This window comes from Diuraphis noxia, unplaced genomic scaffold (genome assembly GCF_037042655.1).
Source record: "Diuraphis noxia isolate RWA-SAM2 unplaced genomic scaffold, SU_Dnox_SAM2 contig0003, whole genome shotgun sequence".
NCBI classification, from domain to species: Eukaryota; Metazoa; Arthropoda; class Insecta; order Hemiptera; family Aphididae; genus Diuraphis; species Diuraphis noxia.
Genome location: NW_028301713.1, coordinates 65,869,104 through 65,884,493, shown reverse-complemented (window position 1 = coordinate 65,884,493; position 15,390 = coordinate 65,869,104). Strand labels below are relative to the sequence as shown.

Sequence of the window (15,390 nt, the reverse complement as noted above, 5' to 3'; positions counted from 1 at the left end):
TAAGCACTACAGTCCATGTTTTACTATAGTTGGCTGTATAATATAGAGTGAATTCGGTGGTTGCATTATTGTTTGTTACCATAGACACTTATTATGTTTATGTTATATTTGAGCATATTAATATCCATAGTGATGATCACGACTCATGAGTCACGCCGTTAAACTTATCGTTGACTGTTTTTAAAAAGTGACTACAATTTTTTAACACTTTCATTATTCACCTTCAAATAATAAACATACGAGTTAACCCCCAGGACCCCCCCCTAAATACGCCACTGGTTTACTGAACGATAAAACTTGATATTTAAATATTTTCGTTTAGAATTATTATAACGTAATTACCTTATATTATAATATCATGTAAGTAATTCAAATCGCAAGTTCCACTTATATTAATAAGTCCATATTATAAATTATTATTTTTAAAATTATTTATCATCATATTATATATTTATTTAGAATTTTAATAAAAATTAAATTTACATTATGTACAATTATTGTACATAATATTATAAACATTGGTTTTAAAGAAAAGTAACTACATCAGTATTTGATTGCATTTGAGCGTCGATTAATTTATTTTGATTAAAATACAAACTATGTTGTGAAATGAATATTTATCATAATTAACCAGAATTTTGACAATTTAAATTTTATAGCCATAATGTAATTTAATAATGCAATTCAATTATTCGGTTCATGGAGATTTTATAAAAGTCAATTTAGGCCAAACCTATACAATTTCGGCGGCGGCATGATTGCTGCGTACTGCATGCTGTGCCACATCAAATACAGAACACAATTTGTTATCTATAATAGGCAGGGCCGGATCTAGAAATGTGGGGGCCCTCGGCCCACTCTTACAGAAATATTTATTATTTTTGGATTACATATTTTTAATATATTTTTTAAGTGAATTTAGTTTATTAATCTATTAAAATTTACTACAAAACAATATTTTATTAGAAAAAAAGGTTAAAAATATTTACATTAAAATATCAAAACAATAAAAAAAATTAAAAAAGCGTGTTACAATAAGAGTAGTAAATTACATTTATTAAATAATGTGTACTGTCATTATACATTATTAAACATTGAAATTAAATAACAATTTTTAATCATATTATAACTTTGCGAGATTTTGTTGCCGCAAATTTTTCAACTACTTGAGAAAAATCTAATGTTCTTAGTATGTCACTTTCGATACTTAACAATGCAAGTCCTGATAGTCGTCTTTGTGTCATCGAAGTTTATAGTCGGTTTTTTATTAACTTAATTTTTGAAAATGATCGTTCTCCACTACAGTTGGACACCACCAAAACTAAATATATTCGCAGCACTACTTCTATATTAGGAAATGTACACTGCAAATTATTTTCCTCAATAATTCTGTATAAAAACATTTCCCATTGCATCCCATTTGTTTATTTATAACTGTTTTTTTTTTTATCAATATTTAAAACTATACAAAATTATGAATATTATTCAATCGGGATTATCCTATGCTCTACATGTCCATAATAATTATATTAATAATATTATTAATAGGGGACGTCCGCACAAAAAATACATTTATCCAAATAATATTTTTTAAATTATTATATATAATAGATTTTGTAACATGTACTTGGGGAGTACCAATAAACATTATACCGGGATAATAATAATATTATATACCCAGCCGTTATATGAAACTAACCATGTGATAATTTTTCATATTGATTATTATCAGTATTATTATCAATATTCTTCATGGTCTAAGAAATCTTATACCATGGTATTCTCGGAGACGAGTATAGTACTTAAGTGGTTATTGGTTATATACCGCTTATATTTTTGTTTGTATACCTAGTCCAGCTTGAGCTAGTTCATTATCGGTTACACAATTATCTGTATTATTATTTAAAAAAAACATACAGCAATTATCGATCAAAAACAAGTACTTGGGATAGGTACTACATCAAAATCAGTCAATTTATCAGGTAAAATTATATTCTAAAACAATATTATGATTTTATTTTTTTAAATTTTTTTTATTATTAAAGCTGTTTTTAGTATTTGGAAAAATGGTAATATTATTATAATTTAAAGTAGGTAGGAATTTTTTTTTACATTTTTGAATCAACAGAATAGTTAATTTTCTAATGATTTGAAAACAAGGCATTTAAAAAAAAAATCTTAAATAACCAATAAGTAATAACTTATCTTGTTCAGTTAATTTAAAAAATGAATGACCAAGGATTTAATTATAAATAATTAATTAACTTCTTTTTAACTAAGTTTAGTTTAAAAATATTGCTATACCTATGAACATTAAACTTTTAGTGTTAACTATTGACTTATAGTTTAATGTTCTAAACGTTAAATCAACTTAGGTACTTAATTAACTGAAATTTAATTTTTTCATTAACTAACCCCTTTGGTTATAAAATTGGTAATATCATACCTACTAGCTTTGACCACAAATACAAGTATTTATAATCAATGCTACTAGATAGGAAACTTGTAAAATATTTAGGTGGAAATATTAAAATATTTTTTTTACAATATTGACCTATATACTTATTAGATAATTTAATTAAATACTTTGTTTCAAATGAATCAATTTATTTTATTATTATATCATTATACTTCAAATAAAACAAAATCAATTTAACTGCCATTTCCTAAAAGAACACATTTATATATTTTAAACAGTTGCTGGTTACTGTGTAATTTATTTTACATGACTTCTTAATTATATTAGAACATATACAACCTATATTGCTACTTTTTTTTTTCAAAAAAATTTTATTTAAATTTTTGTTTGAAATATTCCTTTATATAAATTAGTATATTAATTTGTGTTAAATAAAATATACTTACAAAATGTGTAGTTTTCATTTGGTAAACTTAAAAAGTTACCCTTATAGGTATAATATGATTCTTTTGATCATTCTGCCAGCATCTACCTGATCAAATTCACATTTATAGTGTTTTATAAAAACAAAGTAAAATTCGAAGTAATAATAACCAGACTGAGAATCACACAAAAATCTCCCACAGTTTTCTAATGTCCAGGGAAGAACCTCCAATATGCACAACCTGCGGTGTTCAAGTAACCATTAAAACACATCCTCACCGATTGCCGAACATATCTCAGTACCCGTACAAGCTTCAACCTACCCGAATCATCACTTTCAGAAATATTGAACAACAATCCTCAATCTATTACCAACATCATACAATTCATCACAGCCGCCAATCTTCTAACCAAAATTTAGTTTAATTTAGACATAGATACAATTCATAAAAAAAAACAAAGTGTAGAAGATAGGTATAACACAGATTGAGAAACTTTAACAATTATTTAGATAGATTGCAATTATTATAACATTTTTTTTTTAATATTATAAAATCAAAACATTCCACTCGTTACAAAATATTGTTAAAATATGATGATATTATGTATGTGTGTAACTATTGTTATTATAAAAACTTAAAAAAAAAATTTGTTAATTATTAATAAAGGAATGATTAGTAAGACGTATACGACAACAGTAAACCACCGCTGCACTGTGTTCGGCCTAGATGTATGGCGCGCTTTTACAATGCGGACGCAGTTTTCCGCGCGTGTTGGCCGCCGCACTGCATTAATATGCACCGGGCAGGGATGGATTTTAATTTTGGACTAGTCCGGAAGAATAACTTTTTAACGGCCCACTAGCAGTTATATTGTATTTTGTTCGGCAAAAGTGTACCATACTGAAAGAGCAATAATTTTTTTCAGTTCTTTAAAAGGGTGCTAAATAATTATTGACTTTTTATGGTGTAATATTAAAATTTCTAAAAACATGATTATACTACAATAATTTATCATCGAAATTTGATGTTTGTATAGATTTAGATACTATAACATCTTGCCAGTAGCAATAGACAACATTTCTAATACTATAAATGATTATAATACATATAAGTATAAAATCAAATGATAAATATTTTAATCATAAAATCCTAAGAGTAATAAAATTAACCTTAAGCAATAAAAGTTTTATTTTATATTTTAGTGTCCACAGTGGAGGATTTGCGATTAGTTATTGTTAGATGTCTATGGGCTAGATGTTGATGCTTTAATAAACCTATAAAAATACATTCATGACATAATAAAAGCAAAAGATTGCATATTATGTTAATGAACTATAAATACGTTATACAAGTGACAACGCTTATAAAACAATTTAAGTTAAAAAAATTAACCTGTATCTATTATACCTTATTATACCTGGCGGGTATGCGTTTACCAAGTCCACACAAAGTTTGGGTTTTGTCGGGTTTCTGTTTTTAAAAACAATTTAGATTGCCCCGTCTGTGCTGGGAAAAGTTGAATATGTTTTGTTTTTTTCTTTTTTAATGTGAAAACGGCTTTATTATGTTTGATGAAATGAAAGTTTTTAGCGGGCATATAATAACGAGCGTATTTTAGCATTTAACTTAATAAAAACTCCACGGAAAACAGTGGGAAAAGGATTAAAGTTATATGTAATTTGACTGCGTACGACCTACAAGAAAGAAAAAGTTGTCAACTTATGAGGAAATTATAACATAGTACTTATCAAACTTTTGTTTTTAGATTTTAATATTTGTACAGGCTCATCTGGAAAAAAATCCATGTCAGAGATTAGGTTTTTCGGCGAGATTTATGCTTAGATATCTATTATCTATATACATGTTAATTAGACGTTAGACATGCCACCGAACGTAATCACATTTTCCCACAATTGCGTATTGTGCATGGAAATAGAAAACTGTGTGGAAATTCAATTTGTCAAATTATTTAACAAACGTTCACCCGTTTATTGTCGAACAGATCTAATTTGAATATATTCCAATATGCACAGAAATATACGAATTACATAGTGATTCTTTTGCAACTAAATATCAAAAAGAATTAAAGTCTTATAAAAAATATTTTATCTGCATAAGTCGAACTCAACATAAAATCACATTTCTTAAATAAATGTTATTTTTTCTACTATTTTGTCGCTATTGTTTTTATAAATGTTTTGAATGCCAAAAAATTTTTTTATCAATGTGTTACACAAATATGGTTGTCTACTACTCCACTCAACATTAATTTAAAGATTGATAATGTCGTAGCTAATTGACTATTCGTTCGAAATTTGATTTTTATATGCTATATTATTTCCACTTAAAAAAGTAAGATTTACAAAACGACAATAATAAAAAGAATAATAAAAAAATAAATTATTTTCAAAATCATTTATACTTTTGTTAAGATAATAAACAGTGTTATTTGTTGAAAAAATTCGTCCAGTATATAATATAATAATGGGCTATAAGTTGATTTAAATTTTAAATTGGTTATATAAATAAAAACGATTTCAAATAAACAGCAATAGCTCAATTTGATTTGCTTTCTATTTAATTATTGTTTTTTTTTTGTCGAGTTTTTTGAATATTCTATCACGTCTGACTATGGATAATTATAGCCTATAGGAACCTAGCTTATTAATCAATACCTAACAAAATCGACAACATTATTCACATTTCAAACAGTTTAAATTACTTTTCAGACATATTTCATTGTCAGACCACATAATATGGTTTCACGCGACGGTTCATTACTTTAATTTTAAAGAATAACAGTGAGTTTAATAACGGTTATATATTTTTTTGAAACTAACCGTTTTTTTATTAAAAAAAAAAGGGTCGTGTATTCAGCATCTATCGATTGCCCAAAAACAATATAAGTGCTCAGTTGGTAGTTTATACGTTCATTGGAGATGTTCTTTGTTTTCATTAATTTTCAGAGTAAGCAGTCAGAACAAATAATGTGACAATCGATTTTTTTTTATGTTAATAACTGTCTTTTTTACCGTGAATATTATACATAACTTATGTGTATTTTTATTTTCTGCATTTCGTATCTGTACTTAAAACCAAACTTTTATTTGCTGAGTTCCTTTTAGTCGTATCTGTCTAGTAAACATAAAATATTTAAACATAAAAATTTATAGGAGGAAGAAAACTGTAAATATGTATAATTTTAATTTGTTTCAATCATAATATTCGGAATGATATATGTTTTATCGAGTTAACCGAAAAGATATATTTTACATTTTTACGGTTGTATTTTTGATATACACAATAAATTTATAAAAACATATCGATGGAATCGATGGATTGAAATAACAATACTATTTATGTCGTAATAATAAGTTACTAAGTTAGGTACTTATTACGGTTTAGTAATTAATTATATTTTTTACGTCTTAAATATTATGTTTACCTACTATTTATTATGTCGTACCTATCCATCGATTAACAATAATATACAACACGTGTTGACACTGTTGTTTGGATGTGTTTAACTATTATTTATATTTCACATAGGTGTAGTATATCTATGTTTATAATTAGTTATATTAAGCAATACAGAAAACAATATAATAATGTTGCACAATTTTTGGATCAATAATAATAATAATAATTAGGAACAGACAGGTTAGGTTAGGTTGTTGCAATAGAGCGTCGACAGTTTGAAAAGTTCGTAAAATATTATTTTTCCATACAAATTTTGCATACTACAATGCATAGCAGTTGTCAATTATTTATGTGATATATCTATTTCACAGATGTTTAATTGAACGTGTACGTTTCTCATTGTCCGTAGTGCATAATAATATTGTAATATTCATCATAGAACGGTTAGACAATAATAAGTTGGAAACTATTTTTGGAGAACAAATTTTTATAGTAACTCATTTGTGGCATATAGTAGTACCATTGATTTTAGAATATACTATATTCTAAAATCAATGGTTATACCTATGTTAAGTATGCCTAATTCAGTTATTAGAAACGTGAAGTGCAAATTAAATTGCACTTATAACATAATAATATTACTTTCAGAAATAAATGTAAACAATCGGTAATGATTGTATATTGTCGTTTTATTAAACTTCTTATACATACACTATAATCACAATAATTTTGTACAGTTTCATACCAAGTACATGAATATCATTACATGTTATGTATATTCTTTTTACAATAATTTATAGTGCCTACATCACATCCAATATCTTCACAAGTCCTTAACACTATGAATATGGTTAACAAAAACACGACATATTACTTAACAATATTTATAATGCAATAATTTAACAACAGTTCATAAAAGTCTATTCAAGTATCTAAGGTTGCAGCAAAATAAACATTAATCAGTTATTTCTGAGCTCTTTTTATTTACTTATTTTTATTATTATTACTAACTTAACTCCACTTGTACGGTTTCGCATGTTATTATACTTTGGAGCACAGCTGATTTGTTTTTTGATATATGAACACCAATAAATAATAACTATGTACAACACTATAACTAAAAACAAAAATCGTATTTATAAAATAAAGTTTTAATTATTTATGAGGTAACTGTATACAAAAAAAAATATATATATATATATATAATAATAGTAATATAACACAATCATTTTTGACAATAATGTGGTTTTGTAAATAATGTAGCCACACTCGTAATTGAGTAATGACTCGAAAAAAATTTTTATAAACATCATGTAGGTCACAATAAGAATTCCTAAAAACTAATAAAACACGATATAATAGTTAGTGTTTTTGACCATATTATCATTGCAAAGTCACTAACGTGAATAATGCCGTCGAATCGTGATTTCAATATTTATGATAACATAATTTTTATAACGTTTGAAGACCGAAAACGATATCACTTATCAGCTGCAGTACAATTACAATGTTACAATCGAATATAATCGTGGTATTATACACAGTTGTAAATACCTAATACTATACTCTTAGGGACTATTTTATTATTTCGATATCGATATTAAATTAAAAACTTAAAACGAATGATAATATTACGGAACACACTCACGAGATTAGGCAATATTTACTGTTATAAATATACCTATTATACATGACGGAGGGTCATCCGTATCAGTTAGCAGTCGTCGTCGATAAGAATATAAAATATTAAGCGCACATAAATAACAAATATATAATTATTATCGTGCAAACAAATGGTATCAATTATTAAAAAACAAAAATTAAAATCAAAGGTCGTGGATTGTTTTGAAAAGGGTTTGATGTTTTTTTTATTATCATTATCACGAGAAAATGGCAAAGGGTTGGAAGTAATGAGTTTTCTGTACAATTTTTCTACACCAATTTGTGTTTATTACTTTTAAGTAGTTTAAAAAAAAAAAATATTTATATATATATATATATATAACATAAACATTATGTGCATGTTATAATATTATGTATAAACAACGAGTTCATCAGTAATATTATATTTGCGAAAATGCTAGCGCGCAAAACTGAGTTCGCGCACTCGAACGTACAATAAATTATTACTAGAATGATTTGGGCCAAGTTTAGAGCCAGTCGCGAATCTTTTTTTTTTTCAATACTAATGTTACAGTTACTTTGCGAGGATAGTGGTGAAAAAAGAGTCACGATAAAATTATATATGGTTCGAATATAATATAATAATTCGATAATATAATAATAAAAACAAAATAAGTATGCAGATTAAACTTATAAAAATATTGGATAAAACGCGCGCAAACGGTTCGAATCACTAGTTATAATATAATATCATTATTACAATATGAACGATAATATCATTATATAGTGTTGTATTAATAGCGAAAAACGAGTGCAGTGTCGAGAAGAAAAACCGCAATTATTACTCCGTTTCCGTCTGGTCGCCATCCGGATGTCCGTTTCACAGATGCGCCAGGATTTCCATTTCGGTGTCCCGGCACCGGACGTTGGCGGTGTCGTTGTTGGCGCTGGACACGGTCACGATGACGGTGCCCGGAGGGTTGGTGGCCGGCGTGGTTTGCACTATGGTGACCGGACCGCAACCACCGATGTGATGGCGATCCGCGGGCTTTTCGTCCACGACGACCGCGATGTTACGCACATTGTCGTCGACTGTACCGCCGACGACGATACCGACGTGGCCACCGTCGCCGCCCCCGTCGTCGTCGTCGGCGATCGGCGGCGGCGGCACCTTGTTGTCCACGGTAGCGGCCGTTAACACGCCACCGCCCACTGCCTCGGACATGGCCGCGCTCAGTTGCGACGAGTTGCGGCTGTGGTGGCCGCTGACCGCCGTCGATCCGATGACCACTGCTCCGGCCGTCGGGTCCATCATCAGGTGGCAGCCCGGCCGAAGCGTGCTGGCCCGCGACCGGTAACTGGGCGGGCCGCTGTAGTCGGCGGCCTGGTGGTGGTTGATCTGAAGCGTCGACGGTTGGTACAGGTACAGTTCGTTGGGGTCACCGCGACAACAGACGTTTTGCCCTCTGCGGAAACACGTTTCGATCAATATAGTGCAATAACATAATTATTATTATGATATATTATGATGTATAACTATGTATTAAAAATATGTTTGGGCCATACAGGTAACCTTTATAATAACGATTGAGGTGCACTGTGCGCCAGAAATTTAAACTGTTATTTCAGAAAAGTGATAATGCCAATGTCAAAATCAATTGTGCGGCAGTGTTACCGTTTAGTGGACAATTTTCTCCAGAAGGTATGGGTCAATTTGGTTTTAGAGTGTGGTTTTGTTATTAAATAGGAAATTAAAACGAAATATGCTGCTTGTGTCACACATCGCCTGTGTCCTGTATACGACAACATCATTAACCCCAAAAACCGTAGGAGTTAGTATATAACTATGTAGGTCGATCTATACTGCCTGTAAGTAAGTACTGAGTTTGCGTGGTTCTATGATTAGTAAATATAGTGAATACCTAAACGGGGTAAAGCGACGTAAACTTAAACATTATAGTGGTTTCGATAGAGCATAATATATAGTTCATCCTGACCCTGCAGAATAGAGTAAAAAATGGTCCAAAATACTAGGCACCTACCTAATTCCTAATTAAATTCTATTAAAGATTTAATATAGTTTTTTTTTGAAATCGCATATAGATCGTAAATGTTGGGATATTACTTGTATAATATATCGAATGTGTATAACATAAAGTGTATGATGTAGTCATGTAGACAAAAATGACCATGTGATGGATGTAGCACGGATCTTTGCATGGGCCTGCAGGCGAGTTGTAGATAAGTATATTTAGAATGATATTTCACAAGGACGCTGCGAGTTTACGGTACGGGTCATAATAATAATTTATAATCGTATATATTATGTGTGGTACCAATGCGTAATGCATAAGAAATTTAAGAAAATCCACTCGAGAAATATATACTATACGATTGCAGTAATAATATATCGTACGCGTAAATCTCAATAAATGGCGGACGTTCCGCCCTTCAACAATAATAAATAATATTATTATTATATTATTACGTACGACGTTTATCATTTTGATTTTACTATAAACAATCATCGTCGAATAATCGAATTCGTGATACGTTCGCGTTATTAATTTATTGTCCGCCGCGTTCACATACATCATGCGTAAACATTATAATATTGTATATAGGTAATGTACGCTATTATCATTTATCGTCGGGACAGCATCACGACGATGATGATATGCAATTCACGGCGTCTGGAGGACTGGACCGGTAATGTTTTGACGTTACGTCGTTTTTAATTTACGTAAATACATTATGATCCGGTCGGGACTCACCTTATCAGCGTGCCGGGTTGCGACCTGTACGTCGGCGGAGGCGATGCCGTGACGGGCGGCATGTTCGTCTGTCTGTCCAACAGCAACAGTCTCAGTCGGTACTCTTGCATGGACGCCTGATAGGACGGCGGCGGAGCTCTGTACTCGAACTCGGGATACATCATGGCTGTAATAGTGGAACGGAAAAAAAAAAAAAATGTCAAAAATGTTATCCGTCAACATATTATATACGAAGTCTCAGCTCGTTACATAAATTATGGGCGTTTATATGGTGATATAAAACCTGTCTTGGGGACGTTTTCGAGACACTTACCCGCGTAGGGATGGTGTGGACGGCCGTAGGACGGCGGCAGTCTGGGCACGAACCGCCGGTTGGCTTCGGCCGCGTCGTCCAACGATCGGCCCAGCCCGAACACCGCTCCGCACGACGACGCTTCTTGGCCGGCCGTCAAGCGCCACGCTATACCGCTGATGGCCACTAGAATGACACCGACGCCTGCGAAACAGAACAACGACAGTTATTATCATTTGCAAATTATCGAACTGCGGGAATTTGAAAAAAATTACTACCTCCCCAACCCCCCTCACATGACAATATTACACTTACACGTCGCCATCATAGTTAAATCAGTCGTTTAAAAAGGGCTGAGTGTTCGCAACTACTGATGTGGTCGCGTTTTTAACACACACTAAAAACGTAATTCAAAATCACATTGGTACCTAATGAGTTTTAAAGTTTTATTCCACGTGATGGATACTCTCGAGCATATTATATAATAATTGATAGTAAAATATAATAGTATTAAATAAAGGACATATTTGTTTTTTGTTTATCGGTAAAAAGCGGTTGAACGATTAGAAATTAGTAATCGTTGGTTCAGTTAGTAGTTGACATTTCGTGATGTCTATCGATAAAAGGGCTACTTATGATTTATTGTATATTGTACGTCATTTGATTTCCAATACGCTGCACAGTCCAAATAAATTCTAATCTGTCGTATATTATACGCGACCAATAAATAAAAATATTTTTTTGTTTGTTAAAGTAATTACATATTTTCGTTACGAGGTTATAGACGTGATATTGCAGCAGGGTTGTGCAGCGTTAACGACAACGGTACATGTTCGAAGTTGATGATTTTAAACATGCGAAAGGGGCCCTTTGTATACATATTATATATATGGTTATTGCGCTATATACCCGATACCGACTTCGTGTACTCTCGCGAAGTGGAAACTTAGAATTGTGTAATTTATATATATTGTTGATGAATAGCAATTGAGCGCGGGAGGGTTGGGTATTTGAACAGTAATCCCATTCGTATGGCGGTGACAATGCTATTGAATTTTTTTTTAAACTAACAACACGAATGGTTTTCACGATATTACTATTATATTTTTTATAGTACTGTAACTTAATAGTATACTTATTAATATTTAGTATAATATATCTACCAATAATAATAAAAAGGCAAATATTAAAATATTATGTGGGTATGTTTGAGTTAAAGAAAACCTGTGATTATTCAAATATCGTGGAAAACACAACGTAGGTATTTGATAAACCTAAATTTGCTAAACAATAATGAGAAAACCACTTTTGGAATGATACATATATATATACATAATCTGCGATGAATTTCTAATCTATATGTATAGTTATCGACCAAAATCATGTTAAATTATCAGCGTGGCCGTGGTGAGTCTAAAATATATGATGCCCTACATAAAATTTCGAACCAAACAGTGTAAAAATAAATAAATAATTTTTTCTCGAGTAATAAATATATCATTATCGATTTAATTATTTATTGCAAATCATCTATATGTTATATACATATAGCCTATAGTACCTACCTATTGAAGTGTAGTTACCGCCGGTGTTTACCGTTTAAATTATATAATGAAACGCGTGTTAATAGACCTCTGACGAACCGCTGGTTTCACGTCTTGTTCGGTGGAACTTTAATTAAAACTTTTGGGTTTTCGAAAATTAAACAACACGTTTACTCTACTTGACATGCTGCGGCGATTCAAGGAAGTGTAAATTAATTATCGTCCCATCGATTGTTGACAATGCTCCTCTCCGCCTCTTTTATAAATGTATATAACATCTATATACGTATATATATTATATAAAACGCCAAACGGTTTTCGAGGGACGGGACGCGAAAAAAAAACATAATTGAGAGAGAGACTGGTGATTTTTTTTTGATTCGAGTGTGTGTGTGTGTGCAGCACGTCGCAGCGATAATATAAAAACAACCCTTGCACACCACAAGGACGGATGTTAAGGTATAAACATTTAAAAGGGAAGTGCAGTTAGAGGACTCATTACGAGTCCTTTGTCGAGAGTAACGCCGACACAAGGTGGGAGGGATATATAATAACCCATTTTCAAAAGCCACTAGAATTAAAAATACTAATAAGATTTAAACTGCATAGTTAAATTCGGTTTTGTACTTCAAACAAACATTTCGCTCAATTGCTAGCATATTTTTTTATTTCGATATTAAGTATAATTACGCAATAAAAAATGTCCTGAAATACGTGTCCTGAAATCCATATATAATTTATTCTATGTATTATACCAATTATATTTTTATTATTATTATTATTATTATTATTATTAGAAATAACTGATATTATATTTACATATTTTGTCAATTTTTATGCATACTAAATTAACAATTAAACGAAGCTTTTAATTAAAAATAAATAATATTGAGCACAACAAGTATTTTAAATTTCAAGCACTTTCATCAATTTATCCAAATTAAAGTTATTTTATTTCAAATAATACATATATAATATAATATTAATAATAATATTAATTTATATATATATATATATATTTAGCCCACACAGAAATACGAAATTACGAACCATTGCTATTTTAGATTAAATTAATATTGTTAAATATAACATTAAGTATTTTAAAATTGTGAAATTTTCGCAAATCATAAAATACTTATAACTCGCTTCAAATTAAAATATAGTAAAAAGCCCACGAGGTCGTCTAAATAATATTCTTACCTTTAAATTTTATAACAGGTCAATTCACACTAATTTTTAAATTAACGGAGCTAAACGCGATTTGCCAAGCGTCAAATTTACTATGCATCACGTCCTCTTAAATGCACTTGGGAGACGTTTTAATATTAATTACAATTTTTAATAAAATTAATACGAGTTAATAATAGCACAGTAATAGGTATTTATAAAATATTAATGTTAATTATTATGAAATATAAATTGTTATATAAACTGTGAATAATCCATTAAAATATATAAACTTATGAAACTATTTTAAAATATTCTGTATTTAATAAATAATTTTAAAACCTACCTACCTTATATATTACATATTAAATTATTTATAAATAATCATTATTACCATCAGTCTTATTATCAGTAGGTAGTACGATTAGACAAACAGGTTCTATAATGTACTTTTATGAATATTTATAGATAGAATGTATAGTGTATATCTATTCTACCCACTAGAATTGTTCTACAAATATTTTTGTCCTGAAAAGTAAAAGCTCGTCAATAATAATTCGGAAAAGCGTTTGGTTATTTTTAGAATCAAAAATATGAAAGTTGTTTATTAAATCGCTGATAGTAAATTAATTTTAAAATTAGTTACCTATTGATATAAAATATTATTAATACATTTTTATAGAAGCATTATTATTTCGTTCAATAAAATAAAATATGTATAGCACCTTAACAATGTTTATGAGCATTTTTTTAAAATAAATATAAAACTGAGGGAGGAAATGTTAAATAAAATATTTCGATGGATTGAATGAATGAATTCAGTTGGTAGCTAAAATCATCATCTTGTTTGCTTTAAAGGGATTTAGTTCATTTATATAAAAAAAAGGTTTGAATGCTATACACATAAGAATATATTTATTTTTATATAATAAGGTGTCACGGTGAGGTATCATAATTAAGGGTGCATATTTGTTATCCGTTTGACGTATGCGTAAAAATGATAAATAACCGAGAGAAATGAAGGAACTGCTGGATTGTAACAATATAATATAACTTTTTTGGATCGCGGTTCGAATAACACGTGGAAATAATGTTTCAGCGAATAATATTATATTATTGTATTTTCGACGAAAAATCATAATAATATTATAGTAGTAGGTATAATACGATCATACGCGCGAAGAGTGTATAATAATAATGCGGACTAGTTAAAGGATAAATATTACGTATTATATTTATTTTCATGTACAGTTTCGATTTACTTAAAAAAAAATTTTTTTTTTAATTTAAAGCTTAAAATATCTTAACGTTCGACGAAAACAATTTACATATAAATACGATACCGGCTCTCTCTCTCTCACCCTCTCTCACCCACTCTCACGCACACACACACACTTACTCTGTTTCTCTTACTCAAGCGCGACCGAGTCGATTATGTTTCATTGGTATTCATTAGGCGTCTCTTATATATTATATGGGGAATCGGAAATGCGAGTATCTCTTCGTTTACGGCGAGGAAAAAAAATAATCTATTTCTCCAGACGACGATGGTCGTATATACCTATATACGTGTTTGTATGCCATCGGATACAAATATACCTCTGCAGTGCAGAGTCTGCACGTCTTAAAAAGTTTGATGGTAGTGGATTTCCGGTGTTCGCGCGATTCGCTCACCCTACAAAGTTGCTGCAACGTATAATATTGTATATATTGTAAAACAGCTACG

At 30.2% G+C, this 15,390-nt stretch overlaps 1 protein-coding gene across 1 annotated transcript in view; it reads right to left on the bottom strand.

Moving 5' to 3' along the window:
• Window positions 1–6,935: 6,935 nt before the first annotated feature.
• LOC107165696 (uncharacterized) overlaps window positions 6,936–15,390 on the bottom strand; it is a 209,850-nt gene continuing 201,395 nt past the window's right edge. The window contains exons 6-8 of the mRNA XM_015514053.2: window positions 10,975–11,157; window positions 10,662–10,827; window positions 6,936–9,353 (exon numbers count right to left, since the gene is read on the bottom strand). Of these exons, the coding sequence (XP_015369539.2) occupies window positions 8,768–9,353; window positions 10,662–10,827; window positions 10,975–11,157 (935 nt within the window). The 3' untranslated portion in view covers window positions 6,936–8,767. The remainder of the gene's footprint in view (window positions 9,354–10,661; window positions 10,828–10,974; window positions 11,158–15,390) is intronic.